Source organism: Gymnodraco acuticeps, unplaced genomic scaffold (genome assembly GCF_902827175.1).
Source record: "Gymnodraco acuticeps unplaced genomic scaffold, fGymAcu1.1, whole genome shotgun sequence".
NCBI classification, from domain to species: Eukaryota; Metazoa; Chordata; class Actinopteri; order Perciformes; family Bathydraconidae; genus Gymnodraco; species Gymnodraco acuticeps.
Genome location: NW_022990304.1, coordinates 345,804 through 362,093, shown reverse-complemented (window position 1 = coordinate 362,093; position 16,290 = coordinate 345,804). Strand labels below are relative to the sequence as shown.

At 42.8% G+C, this 16,290-nt stretch overlaps 2 protein-coding genes across 2 annotated transcripts; both read right to left on the bottom strand.

Annotated features, from left to right (window-relative positions):
* Positions 1–4,290: 4,290 nt before the first annotated feature.
* Positions 4,291–14,238, bottom strand: LOC117550314 (adhesion G-protein coupled receptor F1-like). The gene is made up of 9 exons (XM_034222690.1): positions 14,052–14,238; positions 13,801–13,950; positions 13,528–13,703; positions 8,699–8,860; positions 6,485–7,882; positions 6,316–6,357; positions 4,636–4,695; positions 4,446–4,518; positions 4,291–4,361 (listed from the first exon to the last, which is right to left on the bottom strand). The coding sequence occupies exons 1-9, from the start codon at positions 14,236–14,238 to the stop codon at positions 4,291–4,293; spliced, it is 2,319 nt and encodes a 772-aa protein (XP_034078581.1).
* LOC117550321 (adhesion G protein-coupled receptor F5-like) lies at positions 14,190–15,240 on the bottom strand. The gene is made up of 5 exons (XM_034222701.1): positions 15,103–15,240; positions 14,958–15,016; positions 14,726–14,868; positions 14,524–14,642; positions 14,190–14,258 (listed from the first exon to the last, which is right to left on the bottom strand). The coding sequence occupies exons 1-5, from the start codon at positions 15,193–15,195 to the stop codon at positions 14,238–14,240; spliced, it is 435 nt and encodes a 144-aa protein (XP_034078592.1). The 5' UTR covers positions 15,196–15,240; the 3' UTR covers positions 14,190–14,237.
* Between the last annotated feature and the right edge of the window lie 1,050 nt (positions 15,241–16,290).

The window sequence follows — 16,290 nt, the reverse complement described above, 5'->3', positions numbered from 1 at the left end:
TAAAATATTGGAAGAAAGCTGGAAACCTATACAGATAAAATCTCAAATTTTAGAAACAAAACAGAAAGATTAGCTCAACAGTTAAAAGGAGAAATGTAAAAGAAAAAATATATGTATTTGTTTTTGGGTGCAATGTCCCTTAAAGTCAACATTTCTGTAAAAACATTCTGAGAAAAATGTCAAAATCAATTACATTCTGAAAAAAGTCAACATTTCTGAAGAAATTCAACTTTGCTTGAACAAGCCAAAATTCTGATGAAATAAAAAATTCTGTGAATAACGTAAAAATTCTAGGAAAAAAAAGTTTTGAGAAAAAAAGTGAAATCCTGAGAATATTCTGAAGAAAATCAATTTTGTGAAAAGTCAAAATTGAAATTGAAGTGAAAATATTGGAAGAAAGCCGGACACCTATACAGATATAATCTCTCAAACATTAGAAGCAAAACAGAAAGAATAGCACAGTAGAAAGGAAAAATGTAAAGGGAAAAATATGTTTATTTGTTTTTGGGTGCACTGTCCCTTTAAGACAACATATTTTATTTTCAACACACACCTCTAATGATTTCTAACACATAAAAATACACCTTTTGACATGCGGTATGTTTCGGGAAATTGAAATACAGGTTTGACAAACATTTTCCGGGTACCCGATGGGTGACCCGCAAAAAAAGTGATTCACGGGTGGTGAATGAACGCTTTTTTCCGGGTTCGGTTCTGGGTAAAACAAAGATGATGCGGGTCGGGTCGCGGGTGTTGCATAATACATATATTAAAATAATAATAATTTAGTTTAATGTTTAAATTCTCAGACGTCCTCTCCCCCGCGGGACCGCGCATAATCATAACCTCTGCAGCGCATCAATCTGCTGCTGAGCGCGCCACATTCGAAATGGCTGAGGTGAAGCTCTCTAGCGGAGAATACAGCATTTTCAATAACACTTCCTCAAGAGCGAAATCCAACGTCTGGAGGCTTTTGGTTCCTAGATGGAGAAAATAACCAACATCCTACGCTTTTTGAGACAAATATGCAACTGCGTGTGTTAATAATTGCACATTTTCACTGCTCATATATATGAGCAGGTCGGGTTGCGGATCTTGTGCCGACGGGTCGGGTCGGGTTGCGGAACTAATTGCAATATGTGCGGGTAGCGGGGCGGGTTCGGTATTGCACGCCGCGGGTGCGGGGCGGGAGCGGGTCTTGAAAATCAGACCAGTGCAGGACTCTGATGTACACCCCCCCCCTACATTTACATTACATACAGGATGTTCGGGTTCACTGGACCCGGGGCTAACAAAAGTGAGAAAATTGTAGGTCCTGTTCTGTGCAACTGTCTGGGCCTTCTGTGTGTGTGTGTGTGTGTGGCCTAGCATTACCATCCTTGTGGGGACCTACATCTGTTACACAGTCACGTGTGGGGACTCGCCTCCCTTATGGGGACATAATGGAGGTTCCCATGAGGGGAATCATTAATTTTAGGTTGAAGACTTGGTAAGGGTAAGGGTTAGGCATGTGTTGGTTATGGTTAAGGTTAGGATAAGTCTCCAGGAAATGCATGTAAGTCAATGTAATGTCCCTTGAAGTGATGTATACATGGTATTTGTGTGTGTGTGTTTGTTAGTGTGTGTGTGTGTGTGAGACTTTTGTGTTCCTGCCCCTGCCATTCCCGCACAAGGTTGCAACATTGTTGTTCAATTCAAGCACCGACACCTGTCTGCTCTCACATTCCCACATTATGTTTTGCAGGAACCAATCTTTATTTTTTTCACACTCTAACCCAGCTGCACATTTGGGGCAAGACAATAAATAAAGCTTCGCCAGTTTGGGTCCTTATCACAACTGATCAAGATGGCCAACAGATTCTCTGCTCAGAGGGCCTTGCAGATTATTTTGGAAGAGAGAGAACCATTTGATGAAGAGGAAGAGGAAGAGGTTTCAGAATGTGAGGATAACATTTCTGAGAATTCTTTGAAGAAGAGGATGAGATTGAGCATCAGCTAGTTACACAAAAAAGACAAGCCACAGGAGGACCAGCCGGTCAGCGGGCAAAACGCTAACGCTATAAAAAGTAGCACTTTAATTCATTAATGTGATCTAACAAATATAAAAAGGCAAATATTAACCATATATGCTGTTTATATTGCTTGTAATTGGGACGAAGTAAACATTTGTTGAGTATTTTAACATCACATAGTTTGATTGTGTTGAATTGAAGCCCCAAAAGGCAGCGGGTCCACCAGAACCAAGAACACTGGCTGAGTAACAAAAATATGAACACCACACAAGGGTTACATTCTGCTGTTATTAAAGCCATCATGTTCCAAACCACATCAAGGATTATTTCTGAAACAGTATGGAGCTTAAATGCTTTTTCTCTTGCGAGTTTTTCACAAGGTGAGTTCCTTTTTGCACATTAAAGAAGCAGCACAACGGCAGTGTTTGTCCCCAGTTTGTACTCAGTTTCTACCTACACTGAAAACCTTACCCAATACCCTAATTTAAAGGCACTAAAAGACTGGGGAAACAACTTTAAGCTCACCTATTAGGCTATATTTGAACAATATATTATTGGGCCATATCGATACAAAACATTTCTATGAAGTGTTTTGCTCAAAATAGCAGACAGATCACCCATGCCTCATACCCCTCTATGTCAGTCCTGTTACTAAAGTGCTGATTCTGGGTCTGTAGCTTTAAATATAAACCAAGCTGCTGCAGGCCACGCCCCTTTCTGCATGTGTGAGCTCTGTGAAGAGAAGGCTGTCTACTAGCAGAAACTCACCTAAACGCTGCCGTGATTAAACGCCATATTATGTTCCAAACCACATCAAGCATTATTTCTGAAACAGTATGGAGCTCAAATGCTTTCTCTCTCGCGGGTTTACCACAAGATGAGTTTTTATATCCTGCTTTTTTCCACATACTCTCTCCAGTACAGCGTTAGCTCTGAGTGTTAGCGATGCTTGCTAATGTAAACACAGACCATATTACTTCCAAAACATGTCACACATGGTTTCTGGTAGAGAGACGTTTCTGATAGGGAACGTTGCCAGGACTTCAATGTAAAGCCAGCCCATAATTTAGTAATGACGTCAAGTTCTCAGCAAATCTGGATCAGCTCCATGGTGCGAGAGAGGGTTTTATTTTCTGACACGTTGTATGTCTCCTTAAACACCGGGGACACATATTTATGTATAAAATACATAAAAAAGTGCCCTTTGCATAATAGGTCACCTTAAACATTATAAGACTGTCAAAGAACCAATCTATCTTCAAAACGTGTTATGTATAGTGCTCTAATTTGTATGTTTATTGGGAAAGATTGATCATTTACAGAAAAAGAACACGGTTGGAAGGCAATACTTTGTGTTATATTAAGAGAAAACACTTTAAATCTTGTAAAGCATTTCATTTATAATAAAAAAACATTTATGAAAAATAAAACAACTGTATATACACATCTATGAACTGTACACATATTTCACCTGCTGCTGTTTAGCTAACATGCATTATTGAGCTACACTGCAACTAAAAATCTCAGCCCTTCCTCCTACAAAAAACGACCATATAGGTCGATTGTTCAGCAGCTAAATACGACCCAGTCACGTTTTAAAGTGAGCACCTCTAGTGGTCGTGTAAGAAACAACATGCTCCCGTTGATTGCAAACGCTCCGGAGGGTCGTTTATTCACAAATAACCCTCTCTGGAAAATCCTAAATTGTGGAATAGTTTGGACATCTAGCGAGAAGTGTATTGTACTTTTATAATCTACGTCCAGTAGATGTGTAGGATCTATAGTTTGATAGATATTACGAAGATGATTTGAGGTCTCGCCAGGAGAACGTGTGATTGTGTGCTTTGTAAGCAATTGGCTTTTGTGCTTAGATTGGGATGTGGGATTGTGTCCTTAGTAAGCAATTGGCTTTTGGAGTAGTGTGCTATTGTAACGGACTGTTGGACAAAAATGGCTTCTTTGTATCTAGTGGCTTTCAGAATAGTGGGTCTTCGGAACAATGCAGACTTTCAAAACAATGTCATGGTGCACCCGCCCTGCCCCAGCCCCATTTCAAGGCGGACAGCCTTGGAGCTCTGTCATCGTTAATTTGCACAAACTGCATTAACAGTGAATCTGTAGAAAGTATGCAACATTTTCTTTTCAAACTTGTGATACCGGTACTTTGCTACTTTTCATGAAGGAAGTATTATGCTCTTTTTCCCAGGAACATAGTCATGGTATTATCAATGTTATCATGAAACACCTATAAACTAGTAGTATGATTCGTTGCATTGATTTAGATATTGGAGAATGACTCCGGCGCACCAGCACTGCCTGAGTTTACAGCCTCTGACACTTGGTAGACGTCTGAAAGACAAATAACAAATTGTTAATAGAGAAAATATATCTCAGTAAATGAAAAGAACTGCTCAATTTAAAATAAAAACTTGCTTCTTCTTCTTCTTCTTCCACGCAGTCGATGGAACCAGTTCAGTCCAGTGGACGAAATGCCACAACTTGTACTCTAAAGTAGAAAACAAATGTTATATGGTATAAATAGGTGATTGCAGGATATCTTTGTTATTTAATGGGTAGAAACATTATGAACAAGAAAAACTGCATGCACTTTAAAATGACTTACTCTGGTTGTATTGGAGCCTGTGCTTGTTGTAGGTGATTTTCTTGCGAGGATAGAACGGATCTACAGGAAAATCAAATTCATCTCAATCAACTTATGTGCGATTTAGAAAACATTCAGGAAGATTAACATTTTTAAACAAAGAAAATAAGCTTCCTTGCTTTATAATTAGCATTAACACTCTTGTGAGCTTTGGAGGGGCTGCTAGGCATATTCGCACAGTAGGCTACGTTGTCTCCAGTACTGCCCTTGGGTTACACTTTGTTATCTGAACTCTTTCCAACCAACCATCATTACAGAGAGAAGTATTTAACAAATATGCCCTTAAATCCTCTATACACATGTAACAATTACCAGTTTACCTTAAAAGCAATGGATTGCAAAACAAAGCTTGAAGCAGTAAAAACAAGCTCCACCTATGCCGAACAACAACTGTAATAACATTCTCTGAGGTTCTCTGAGGTTCTCTGGGTAGCATGAATGGATGTTTCACATTGGCAACATCTACGGCGTCACTTCTTCAGAATACTTTTTACAAGTCACGATTGGCTGGAATACAGCATGTCATCATTGTCAAGGAAGATAGAGACCCTCTGTTATGGCTTCGCCAACCATTTGGTGAGTTTTTAAGCTTTGAATTCTAGCTCTTAAGTGAGATAGTTTTAGTGATTCTAATTTAATTTAATTTAATTTCAAACCTTTATTTATCCAGGTGTGGGATACACACCATTGTATCATCATTGATCTCAATGGGATATTGAGATCATTGATCTATTTTTCAAGGGAGACCTGCTAAAATGGCATGCGTGCTCCAGTGAAGCTGATACATGCTAATCCTGTGCCGTCCTTCGTTCATAGCCCTTGAGACGGCATTACCTGTACGCTTTTTTGTCGTTATATTTATATCTATACTTTGAGTGCATTCTCGTAATTAGATTGCAGCCAGTTATATGGAGTGAGCAAGTTCATTTCACACATGTGTATATCAAGGGCTTAAAACTAGGCTGCCAGTATTTCCAAGATCCAAAGCTCTTCACTACGAAATGGTGGACGAAAACATTCTTCCAGTAATTCTGTTAAAATGGGCAGGATTTGTTTTTCTTGTTTTCTTCACTTTGGGTAATTTCCCATTTAAAAAGTAACGTCGTCAACACAGCCTGAGGTACAGGACATAAACCAGGTGGGCGGGGTCAATAGCCAGATTAGCTGATTAGCCGGCCTTCTATTTATTGTGTTGTGTACTCTTGCTTTGGCACTGGGCTTGCTGTAACATTGTAAATGTTCCTGCCGTTGGAAAGTTAAGGACTTCTGATTCTTGATGTTTGGCTTTGTTAACAAAGTTGTCAACCTGCTAGTTTTATCTTGCTAACATAACAAATGCACACTCAACGTTATGGTGTAAATGTCAATTAAAATCTTGAACTGGGGGCACTAAATCACAAAGTAACAGAAATCTCTATCATTTTGTTTCAATGCTTCATGATAATCTCATTATGGAATATAAAATATGATAACAATAATGCTAAAACTGATTTGACTTTAGTCATTTTTCATTGCATGATATTAAGTTATAATCTGGTATTTGAACCTTCTGGCAGGTTAAAGGATTTGAATACTTCTACTACTACTATCAAAAGAGCTATCAATCGTCTATCCATAATTATTAGTTTAAAGACAACATACCTTTGAATCGAGTAGTGTCCCAAACACTAAAATGAAGAAACCCTGAGGAAAATGAAATAACACGCATATTTATTTAACTTCAAAGAAATTGACAAAAATAGGTATTATATAAAAATACTGCTATGTAAGAACAAGTTGTTATTTGGTTATTTTTAATGGTTGCAAATACCTGTAGTGAATTGAAGAGTGCAAAGACAATGTGGAGTCCTCTATTTGTCGAATCTAGCATGGTCCCCACTCCTAAAGACCAGGTCAGTCCAAATAAAGGAGTCAAAATGGCCACACACCTTAGAATGACAACCAGCGTATGCCTTTCATCTCTTTGGGCGGCGTCTCCCACGCCTCTTCTTAGCATTTTGAACAAGACCACGATTACGATAATTATGTTGATAAAAACTATAGTTAAGGCAGGTATCACAAACGCCAACAGGGCCCTTGTTTGCTCCCAGTTAAGCCAGCAAGCCTCTTTGTTCGTGATGTATCCTTCTCCTGGTGCTGTGGCGGCAACCGTAACAACAGCTATGATCAGAGGGCACCCGTAGCCTAATAAGAAGCCAATAGCCAACATGACTGCCTTGGACATGTGGGAGAAGACCATGACTGTCCGGTAAAGTAGCAGAAGGCCTGAAACTAGCATCCAAAAGAACACCGCAAGGTAAAACAAGTGCATAAAAAATGTTGCTGTGCTGCAAGAGTCAACTGGAACATTATAGTTATTCTTCTCCGGGTTTTCAGCTGGGTTGTCGGCAATGGAGGCTCCAATGATAAAGCAGATGTCAGCGATCAACAGAGAGAGGGCAGTGTTAATGAGGGAAACATGACGCATGAAGGCAGTGCTATTTTTAGTTATGGCTTTCCAAACGTATCCTTCAATAATTAAACATATAACTAAACTTGCCAAAGAGATCCCAACTCCAACGTAGGTGATTATATCCAAGAGTTCTTCGAATTCTTGAGGGATACCAGTTGACATCAGAATTGAAAATGAGGTGAGATGGTCGCATCTGCAGGTTACTGTGTCATTCATATCGGAAACAAACTGACACCCGTCACTATCCCAACCACCCCTGTTGTCAAACAGTCTAAAGTTCCAGAAGACACACTGAGGATCTTGCGTCAGAGTCGTGTTTAACTTGGTGTAGCTTAAAGTAACGTTCCGAATAGTTTCATTTACTTTTATCAGCACCACAGCTGCGTTGATGGCATTAACGGGGTCAGTGTTATTGGTGTTGAAGAGGCTGGTGTTAAAGCTGGAGTTCCGTACTGGCATAACAATATTTAGGGTGAAGAAAGTAATAGTGGTGATAGAGACGTTGCGAAAGCCGGTGTTAGGAATGTCCAGGACAACGCTGTTGTTCAGATTTGCGTAGAACGAGTTGGTGCTTCTGTTGAGGAGGATTGCACCAGTCCTAGAGGTAAAGGTAAATGTCTCATTTATTTTAGCAGAGAAGAGTTCCATCGAACCCAGTAAATCAGAGCTTGCGTTGTTGTTTTCGTTTGCATTCAGAGCTGTCCAGGACTCTCTTGAATCCTCACCAATAATTTCATCAACTGTTTGAAGGACGCTCTGCAGATGAAGAGAGATTCATTGTGAGGTTACATCTGCATCAAAAAAAGATACATGAACTGCTCTATAAAAATCGACTCCGATACACATTTCTAGTTATGTACATAACTGGAAAGAGGAGATTCTTAGCTTTCCGAAGATATCCTTATTGTTTTACAAATATTCAGCGAAATATCACGATACATTTTTTTTAAAAAGGCCTTCAAAGTTTGCTGACAATAATTTAGCTATAGCTATTTAAAAGAGGGGGCTCAAGTTCAGGACAAAAGTGCGACCGAAATTGTGTGTGTGTGTGTGTGTGTGTGTGTGTGTGTGTGTGTGTGTGTGTGTGTGTGTGTGTGTGTGTGTGTTGTGTGTGTGTGTGTGTGTGTGTGTGTGTGTGTGTGTGTGTGTGTGTGTTGTGTGTGTGTGTGTGTGTGTGTGTGTGTGTGTTGTGTGTGTGTGTGTGTGTGTGTGTGTGTGTGTGTGTGTGTGTGTGTGTGTGTGTGTGTGGTGTGTGTGTGTGTGTGTGTGTGTGTGTGTGTGTGTGTGTGGTGTGTGTGTGTGTGTGTGTGTGTGTGTGTGTGTGTGTGTGTGTGTGTGTGTGTGTGTGTGTGTGTGTGTATTTCTGAGTGGGGTAATTTATTTGTTGTATTAATGTGATATCAAATATTGATATTCTGGAAGCCAAGACATTGTTTTTTTAGAATCAACCAAATCCCTAATTGCATTGTGCCATTGCGACATCCGACTGGTTTCAATAGAGCAGTTCACATATTTGTTGACATAAAATACATACCTAAACTAAGATAATGCTGATGGGAAGGTTTAACCTACCTTCATGACAGGTTTATTGACTTCCAGAGTAACATCTGCAATGTTGCCCAGGATTTCCACGATAGTTGATATGGTATTAGGTTCCTTTGTTACATTCTTTATCACTTTGACCTCTTCACTTAGCTTCTCCACAAAATCTGGGACATCCTCCACCTGCAACACCTAAAGTAAATATTAAAAACACATACATTTATATAATGAGAGATTGTAAACCATGACAAATACAGAGATGTTTCTTTTCTGGCAACAGCTACACATTTTAAGCCACAAAAGTACAGAAGAGGCTAAAAGAATGTGATTGTGTGAGGGGAGACCTATCCCGTATTAACTTTAATGTTGTTTGTTTTGAAAACATTGTAATAACAAAAATATAGTTTTTTAAATATTTTATCGTTTTTTGTCTCATATATTTATTATGCATAGTTGGAGGAACCTGGGACTTAAGATGTTCATTGCCAAAACTACACTGTAGCTACTTTGCACAAAACATTAAAGCCTTTTAATCTTTGAATCTGTAGTCTACTTAATCTGAGCCACCACAGTTTTGACAAGTTTGTCCATCTTTGTTGAAAAAGTATTGATATTTATGTGAATCCTAAATTATAGTATATTGGAGAGAACTGAAGAGAACTTTAGGATTTAGCCTTTGCAGACCATTTACATGCACCAAAACTAGATAACACATTAAAGGAAAGGGAAACCCTCAAAAAGCATAATAAGGCTCCTTTAAAGATTAAAGTAGTGTGCTGCAGAGCCACACTTTATATAAAAACAGTGGTCAGTTAGTTACAAGAAGTTACTGGACAGCAGAAGCCGTGATGGAATGTGCTGATGTTGGTCGAAAACGTGGGTCTTTTACAACAATACAAAATATTATAAAAAATTAGCTTGGTAAATTTTTTCTCACGCGAATGTACTTTAGTTGAAATAAAATACATACTAAATGAAACTTCTCACAAGGTCAGTGGATTATCTTACAACTGGTCATGATTTCTGCTGTTGAGTTGATTTATAAAAAACCTTACGTTGTCAGGATGCGTGGAAAAGGTAGGACCCAAATGCAGAATTTAACAAAAAGCGAGCTTTATTAAATCATAAAAGCTGTGGCAAAAAGGCAGTATCCAAAAACAAACGAGCAGCACAAGGAACACAGACCGTGGAAACATGGAGGGGAAACAATGGACCGACATGGAACACAGGGGAAGACTAGACTAAAAACACAGAAGGGTAATCACAGGACAAGGGCCCATAACTAGGGCCAAGAAAGGGTGGGTGGAGGGGGTCTGGAGGACGGGTCTCGGGCGGACGGCCCGGGGGCAAGGCAGAGACCAAGGAGGGGGTCTCGGGCAGAAGGCCCGGGGGCAAGGCAGAGTCCAAGGTGGGGAAGTCGGGAGGACGGCCCGGGGGCAAGGCAGAGTCCAAGGTGGGGAACTCGGGCGGACGGCCCGGGGGCAAGGCAGAGTCCAAGGTGGGGAAGTCGGGAGGAGGGCCCGGGGGCAAGGCAGAGTCCAAGGTGGGGAACTCGGGCGGACGGCCCGGGGGCAAGGCAGAGTCCAAGGTGGGGAAGTCGGGAGGACGGCCCGGGGGCAAGGCAGAGTCCAAGGTGGGGAACTCGGGCGGACGGCCCGGGGGAAAGGCAGAGACCATGGAGGGGCGAAGGCCACAGCGGGCGAACTCAGGGGGCCGAGCATGAGGGCGAAGGCAGTGGCAGGAAGAGTCAGGGGGCCGGACCCGAGGGCGAAGACCACGGCACTCAGGGGGCCGGGCTCAAGGGCGAAGACCGCGGCTCTCAGGGGGCCGGGCTCGAGGGCGAATACCAGACAGCTCCGGAGGCCGGGCAGAACCCGGTGTCGGCCGAACAGGAACCGGAGCCAGTGGGACAGGCTTCGGCAGGATCCCCCACGGAACAGGACCTGGAGTTGGCAGGACCCCCGGCGAGACAGGTGATGGCGGGACCTCCAACGGAACAGGACAAGGGGTTGGCAGGACCCCCGGCAGAAGAGCCGTCGGTGGGACCCCCAGAGGAACAGGACATAGGATTGGCAGGACCCCCGGCAGGAGAGTAGTCGGCGGGACCTCCAACGGCACAGGACATAGGGTTGCAGGACCCCCGGCAGAAGAGTAGTCGGCGGGACCCCCAACGGGACAGGACATAGGGTTGGCAAGACCCCTGGCAGGAGAGTAGTCGGCGGGACCTCCGATGGCACAGGACATAGGGCTTGAGTGGGGACTCGAGAGAGGGCTTGAGAGGGAACTCGAGAGGAAACTGGAGAGTTGACTCGAGAGGAGACTCGAGAGAGGGCTTGAGAGGGAACTTGAGAGGTAACTCGAAAGGTAACTCGAGAGGGGACTTGAGAGAAAACTCGAGAGGGGACTTGAGAGAAAACTCGAGAGGTGACTCGAGAGGAGACTTAAGAGGTGACTCGAGAGGGAACTCGAGAGGAGACTTGAGAGGTGACTCGAGAGGTGACTTGAGAGGTAACTCGAGAGGGGACTTGAGAGGTAACTCGAGAGGAGACCTGAGGGGAAACTTGAGAGGGGACTTGGGTAGGAACTTGAGAGGTGACTTGAGAGGGGACTCAAGAAGAGACTCGAGAGGGGACCCGAGGGGGAACTCGAGAGGAGACCTGAGGGGAAACTTGAGAGGGGACTCGGGTAGGAACTTGAGAGGGGACTCGAGAAGAGACTCGAGAGGGGACCCGAGAGGGAACTCGAGAGGAGACTTGAGAAGGGACTCGAGAGGGAACTTGAGCGGAGACTCGAGAGGTGACTGGAGAAGGAACTTGAGAGGGGACTCGAGAAGAGACCCGAGAGGTGACTTGAGAGGGATCTCGAGAGGGAACTTGAGCGGAGACTCGAGAGGTGACTGGAGAAGGAACTTGAGAGGGGAATCGAGAGGATACTTGAGAGGGAACTCGAGAGGAGACTCGAGAGGGAACTCGAGAGGAGACTCGAGAGGGAACTCGAGAGGAGACTCGAGAGGGAACTTGAGAGGGAACTCGAGAGGGGACTTGAGAGGGAACTCGAGAGTTGACTTGTAAGGGGACTCGAGAGGGAACTGGAGAGGTGACTTGAGAGGGGACTCGAGAAGGTACTTGAGAGGTGACTGGAGAGGGGACTGGAGAGGAGACTGGAGAGGGGACTAGAGAGGGAACTCGAGAGGAGACTGGAGCGGGAACTGGAGAGGTGACTTGAGATGGTCGGTACGCCGACAGGACACGGGGTGCTGGAGTCGGCCGGTACACCGACAGGACACGGGGAGCTGGCGTCGGCTGGAGAGCCAACAGGAGACGAGGTGCTGGAGTCGGCCGGTACGCCGACAGGACACGGGGAGCTGGCGTCGGCTGGAGAGCCAACAGGAGACGAGGTGCTGGAGTCGGCCGGTACGCCGACAGGACACGGGGAGCTGGCGTCGGCCGGAGAGCCAGTACTGGAGCCGAAACTGGAGTCGGGACCATTGCTACTGGGGCCGGTACTGAAGCCGGATTCATGGCTGCTGGGGCCAGGACTGGGGCTGGAACCATGGCTGCTGGGGCCAGGACTGGAGCAGGGACCATGGCTGTGGGAACCGGAACTGAAGCCTGGATCATGGCTGTGTGGGCCGGTTCTGGAGCCGGAAACATGGCTGTAACTTCCGGTTCTGGAGCAGGGACCATGGCTGCTGGGGCCGGCACTGGAGCCGGAACCATGGCTGCTGGGTAAGGAACCGGAACACGGAACCATGGCTGTGTGGGATGGTACTGGAGCACGGTACCATGACTGTTTGGGCCGGCACTGGAGCACGGAAACATGGCTGTATGGGCCGGCACTGGAGCACGGAACCCAGGCTGCTAGGACCGGTACCTGAGTACGAGTTGGCTTCCTGACCTTGCGTCTTTTAGAGGTCTTTTGGAGGCTCCGTGGACCTCCAAACGCCAGGCGGGATCCCAAGAAAGGGTCAGAGAATGGAGACTGGCACTCAGGGCTACGAGAAAAAACTCTGAGAAATTCAGGCAATGAGCTTCTCAACCATGGCACGTTGTCCACCTCCATTTGTGCCTTTTTGAGGACAGCCTCTTTGTCCCTTTTAGCCGAGGTTCTACTCCATTCAGCATAATGACACTGAAGAGTGTACTCTAGAGAGAACAAGTCCAAATACAAATTCAAATCTGCTGGGTCCATTGTTGGTCGGTCCATTCTGTCAGGATGCGTGGAAAAGGTAAGACCCAAATGCAGAATTTAACAAAAAGCGAGCTTTATTAAATCATAAAAGCTGTGGCAAAAAGGCAGTATCCAAAAATATCCAAAAACAAACGAGCAGCACAACAGACCGTGGAAACATGGAGGGGAAACAATGGACCGACATGGAACACAGGGGAAGACTAGACTAAATACACAGAAGGGTAATCACAGGACAAGACACAGCTGGGCAGGGGAGGGAGAAACACAAGGGCAACAGGTGAACACAATGAGACAATCAGACACACCAGGGAAACTAACGACAGGGAGGAGGACCAGACAAAACACAAGGAGGAAGACAAAACACCAAATGAACAGACTTACAAAACCCATAACCAGACAGACAACACTAAAACCGTGACATAAACCTAGGAGTGTGACAGACGTTTAGATTTTCTTCATGCTTTTGTTGAACAGATGGTGTCTCAGAGTTGACAGGTGTAGTTTGTTAGAAAGAAAATAGTTCCTGGATACAATTGTTGCACAACACGGAATGTCTGGTTACGTAGAACTAGTAAACATAGGACCGTTTTTTGAATGACTTTATGGTATACTGTGTGTTTTATAGATTTAAAATGGGGATGAATTGTTATCCCCAGCTGATCACTTACCCCTGAAGAAACAAGCAACTTCTTGATTACTTTGATAACGCAAGTGTCCTCTAACAATATCCACTTTCCATTATCACACTTCGCAATCTTTTCCCCCACTTGACCTGGAGGACATTCTTTACTAGATAGTTCGCCTTCTCTTCCATCCCCATAATCAGCGTCTTTACATGTAAAAACTTAGGAGATAAATAATAATCAATTAGTATTACACAAAATATTGGGGAAAAAGACTGCAAAGGAAAAGCATAGTCACTTTTGAAACATTGCACTTACGTTCTTTGGAAATGCTCAATGTTGTTTCCCGTCTATAATCGAAATCAACGACCTTACAAGTAAATGTTGGTGACGTTGGTCCACTGCAGGCTACTAGCGGGTATTCATATGTGAGACAGAATGAGGTTCCATTTTTGGTAACTCCAGCATCTGCGAACATTTAACAGTGTTATTAATAAAATAAACTGTTATTGGATGTGTGTTTTCAGTATGGTCGGATTGAGAAGTTTTCTGTAACATTTTAAACTTACCAAGAGGAGTAAGTGAGTCTTTAAACCACTTCACCTTAAAAGGGGACTGCACACAACACTCAAGTGGTACTGGGTCCTCCTCCGGACATTCAACGTTTATTTGACGCTCTGATTCTATACTGGGAGCTTCTTGGATATCATCTCCAATCACGTCCCTTTCTTGTCTGAACTGCAATACGTCGCCCATCAGAGTGCATTGGTACATTCCTGTGATTAAGATAATAAAAACAATGATTACATTGGTATGCTGTAAAAAAAGTTAAAAGAATGATACCATTAGTATATTAAATAGTGAACATTCCAGTCCAAGCAGCAAATTCATTTGTCTATTAGCATCAATTAAAAAAGTTGTTATTTTACTTATTTTTACTAGCTTTTGCTTACCAGTATCCACAACATCGGCTTTCTCTATTGTTAGAACAGAACTTGTGTTAGAATTTGTTATTTTTCTCCTTCCATTCCCCTCAATTACCCTTCCACGAAATGTCCACTTAACACTACTTATTTGTCCCACATTAATACTGGGTTCGCACACCAGTCTCATGCGATTTCCATTATAAATTATGCCGTCAATCCTTAATTTATCTTCACCTTTGGAGAAAGTAGAACACATCAGTTTGGTGTTTATACAAGTTAAACCAAATGTAATTACCGACTAGCTATGTTGGACTTACTGTTGTACAATGCAGTGACAGAGCCAATGACAGGGGCAATAGTAGAGGTTACTGCTTTTGAAAATTCTTTATTTGCTTCAGCGAATTCTTCAGCATTAACCTCTGTAGTCTCAACAACAAACTCTGTAAATATGCTTCCTTCTCTGTAAGAACAAACACAAAACAAAATGGTGGTGTCAAATGTGTACGGATGTCCTGTCTCCATATGTCTTAAATGCCAGAATTACCATACCTGAATCCTGTCACAGAAACACCAATAAACCCTGTGATTCCTCCATACTCCTTGTTTAACTGTGGGAGAGATACGGTTCATAACATTACCAATTCAACTGAAAATACAAGTTACAATTTGATATGGTATTTATCAATGCACTTACCAATGTAGTCATGATGTCTTTAAGATTTTTGTATTCAGCACTTGTTGTATTTTTCAATGTTTCTGTGAACGTCTTGTTTAATTGCACTGTCATTTCCAAATTGAACCCTATTTATTTGAAAAGAGAATAAAAACAAGATCAAACAATTCGGTTTGTTGTGATTTAAAGAATATACTAGCGAGCCACGAGAAGAGAGGACACAATTGTGAATCATTTTTTTATTTGGTTTGCATGACTTGCAGATCAAGGGTATAAAACCCATGTCTCTATAAAATGCAAATATCCTTTTCAGCAACAGTGTTGAGATGTCATGTGGAAGGTAGCAATGAAATAGCCTGAGCTATATTCAAGCAGAACTGCAATTTATAATTCATCAATACATTTTTGAATGAATGACATATACGTCCATTTACACCCTGAGGTCAAAGCCCTTTTTTCACGTTTGGCTCGCCTGTGTTTTAAATGAACCCTGTGCTGCATAATAAAGTAATATCATCGGTTAATACAAGCTTAGCTATCAGCATATGTAGGTTGCAGGGATGTCACATGAATACTATCACTCAGAAATATATTCAAAACCCACAGTGAAAAGTAGTTTACAAGACTCTTGACATCAGAAAATAGTTTCTTTCAAGTCTTGGTGACCAAGGGGAAAAGATACACATCTATATGTATTTACCAAAAAAAGGTAATGGAGATGTTATAAAGCAAAGAGCTACATAGATCCTGATAACTACATTTTTGTCAATAAAAAAGACCTCTCCCAGGAGCAGTCGTCGTTGTTACTGCAGGTGTAGCCTTGGTAGCAGCAGCAGTAGTTGGTTGAGTTATGAGTATTGTAAAAAATATTTTATTTCTTCAATTTCGTATGCTTAACTGTAATAAGTATGTGTATCTCAAATACAATATACCATGGTGTGACATCTTGAATTACTCGACGACAGACTTGAATCATGCCCTCAAGCATTATTACAGTCTTTTTGTCATTCCACTATCCTCACCTCAGACTTTGATTCTATCAAACTATCTGCTGGCTGACAGGTGCAGCAAATGCAAGCTTGTAGCCCTCTTTGGTTACATCAATTATGCCATTTGCCATTCCTCAAGCAAAATCCTTCCTGTCCAACCTGCATAAAGCTGCAGCCCTCCCTAAGTCTACAATAGAGTTGTTCTGGAAGATGCATGCAA

Excerpts from the sequence above, each read along its gene's own strand:
- LOC117550314 (XM_034222690.1), bottom strand. The coding sequence starts at position 14,238 with ATGGGCGACGTATTGCAGTTCAGACAAGAAAGGGACGTGATTGGAGAT. Across the intron at positions 6,358-6,484 it reads CACTCTTCAATTCACTACAG|GGTTTCTTCATTTTAGTGTT; the intron begins GTATTTGCAACC and ends CATTTTCCTCAG. Across the intron at positions 4,696-6,315 it reads GGACACTACTCGATTCAAAG|ATCCGTTCTATCCTCGCAAG; the intron begins GTATGTTGTCTT and ends ATTTTCCTGTAG.
- LOC117550321 (XM_034222701.1), bottom strand. The coding sequence starts at position 15,195 with ATGACAGTGCAATTAAACAAGACGTTCACAGAAACATTGAAAAATACA. Across the intron at positions 15,017-15,102 it reads AAGACATCATGACTACATTG|TTAAACAAGGAGTATGGAGG; the intron begins GTAAGTGCATTG and ends TCTCTCCCACAG. Across the intron at positions 14,869-14,957 it reads GTTTCTGTGACAGGATTCAG|AGAAGGAAGCATATTTACAG; the intron begins GTATGGTAATTC and ends TTGTTCTTACAG.